The 2,506-nt window shown below is 38.4% G+C and overlaps 1 protein-coding gene across 1 annotated transcript in view; it reads right to left on the bottom strand.

Moving 5' to 3' along the window:
- LOC106011649 (beta-1,4-galactosyltransferase 2) overlaps positions 1–1,740 on the bottom strand; it is a gene marked incomplete at its 3' end in the record, with an annotated part of 4,657 nt that extends 2,917 nt beyond the window's left edge. Inside the window, 1 exon segment of the mRNA XM_013082026.1 lies at positions 1,473–1,740. Within this exon segment, the coding sequence (XP_012937480.1) occupies positions 1,473–1,489 (17 nt within the window).
- Positions 1,741–2,506: the final 766 nt, after the last annotated feature.

Here is a 2,506-nt window from a genome sequence, read left to right as displayed (position 1 = left end):
TCGGTTCTGCACTGACACTGCTCCGAATCTCCGATCTATTGTCACTTTTCTCTGTTTAATTTGTATAAACACCCCCAAACCTATTATTCATAAACTAAAAAAAGAAAAAAAAAAAAAAAAGAAAAAAAGAAAGAAAAGAAACTAGACTCTAGAATCAAAACCAGATCCTTCTAACAATAACACAACGCACTTACTTAACGATAGAATTGCGTTTAATTTTGATACCTTAATTCCAGAGTGAGACACAGAGACAATAGCCAGATCCCTTTAGCTGAGAGAACTGTCTCTCCTTTGCTGAGCTTGTTGCGGTGAAACAAAAAACACTTGACACAATCGAGTTCAAATCAAACAAACTACACATTTTATCCGTCGCTTTATCACGTGATCTGTCGTTTTCTTCTCTCGTCTGCACAAAGCCGCATATCCGGTTAGTTTGAGAGAAAATATTATTGTTCCTAGAATTCGTTGATAACAGCCACTTGAAGGTCGTACTCAACAATATTTATTTATCTCACAAGGAGAAATTTGTCTTGGCTGTTTACAATGGCAGGAGTCGTTACAAAGCTCAGGTGCACCCACTCGTACACACCAGCAAGACAGGATATTTGTAAATACATATTTTACGAGCTGTGATAACACACTTCGTAAATCTCTCTCTCTCTCCCTCTCTCTCTCTCTCTCTCTCTCAATCTCTCTCCCACTCTCTCTCTTTCTCCCACTCTCTCTCCCACCCCCCCCTCTCTCTCTCTCTCTCTCTCTCTCTCTCTCTCTCTCTCTCTCTCATTTGTAGCACTGTGTGTTCAGTAACCTCACTGCAGTTGGTACGAATGAATTTCTACATCTGTCTGTTCTTGCTTTTTTGGGGGAATATTATATTCAAAGAACTTGCACATTTTCCCCACAATAAACAGGACATGTCGGGGGGAACACTTTTACACTCAAGAGTTTGTCTTTGCGCGGTCACTTTAGACTGAGGCTTGCTGCATGCTCTCAAGCAAAAACATTGCATAAGTAGCTTCTTATTTTTTCATTCTTCTAGTGCGCTAACTAACTCCCCCCCCAAAAAAAAAACAACAACAAAAAAACAAACAAAACAAACAAACAAACAAAACAACTCCAAACAAACCAAGAAACCAAGCAACCCCCCCCCCCTAAAAACAACAACACAAAAACAAACTCAAACAACAACAACAACAAACAAACAAACAAAAACAACAAAACAACAAAACAAAACAAATCTAAAACCCAACAAACAAACAAGTAAACAACAACAACAACAACAACAAACAGAACAAAACAACAAAAACAACCAATATGAACAATTACCGAAAAAAGTCATATTATTTCAGTAAAACTCTCAAATCAGAAGAATGCAAACGATAAAAAAAAGTCGAAAATGAAGAGGCTCATCGAAGAAAAGAAAGTCAAATTTCAAAGTAATGAATCTCAAAATAATTAATGAGGAAACAAACCTGCCCAGTTTTCGCATCGTGTCAGTCTGTCACTGCCAGTGTGAAAATAATAATTATTAGACAACGTAGAATCTGTCAGCGTTTGGTTGGAGAGCGTCCAAAAATTCCGTTGTTTCTGTTGGTCATTCTTGTTTTCCCCCAAAGACTGATAAAAGTACGCGCGTCTTCGAGCCGATCTGCTTCTCCGCTCGCAAACAAATGGACCAGCAAGTATTGGATCAAGTCATCCAAAGAAAAATAAAAGAATAAAAGAATAGAAAAAAAGAAAGAAAGAAAAATAAAAGAATAGACCCTCCCCCCCCCAAAAAAAAAATATTTAAAAAATCAAGGAAAATATGTGAGGCAGCATGGTGGAATCAGGCTCTCGTCAATTTTGGGGCATGTAGAGTTATTGGTATCATCTTCAAGCTTGTTCACTTATTTTTATTTGGATTTAAAAAAAATCTATTTATCTTGAATACAAGTCGAGATATTTGCGAATGAAGGAGGTGGGGGTCACCGGTTTCAGAGGAAAAGTTAGTGAGAAAATGGCCGCCAAAGATTAGTTATTTCCTTAGCTTAAGAGTCGGTGGTAACTGAAAATTTATATTTTTTCTGCCTCTAATTATCGTTTTTCGGGAAAATCCACACAGAAATGAGTTCTTTAATGGGCATGAAAGGTGTTGAGCCAAAAATAAAAAATTTAATAAAAATTCACAAACCTGCGGAAAAAAGCAGGTTTCTTCACTTTGATTATTTTGACAAGAGCTTGATTCCACCACGCTGCCTCACATACTATATCATTGCAGGCACGTACGCATGCCAGATACGTAGACAAAGACCCCGGAAAGGTCTCCTTAGCTCGATTTCAAGGTGGCTGACAGATGATCAGTGGTTTACATGATTCGTCTTGCGTTGTCAAAGTAATTCGATCTGAGTTCGGTAAGTCGTTGTAACGGCTAGAGGAGTCTTTTAGTTTTAACGTGTAGGGTAGCTCCACACAACCATACTCCAAGCTATCGAATAAACGGGGGGTAGGGGGTGGGTGGGAGGGG

This window comes from Aplysia californica, unplaced genomic scaffold (genome assembly GCF_000002075.1).
Source record: "Aplysia californica isolate F4 #8 unplaced genomic scaffold, AplCal3.0 scaffold00156, whole genome shotgun sequence".
NCBI lineage: Eukaryota > Metazoa > Mollusca > Gastropoda > Aplysiida > Aplysiidae > Aplysia > Aplysia californica.
The sequence above is the reverse complement of the archived record's forward strand: the minus strand, read 5'-3'. Positions and strand labels throughout refer to the sequence as shown.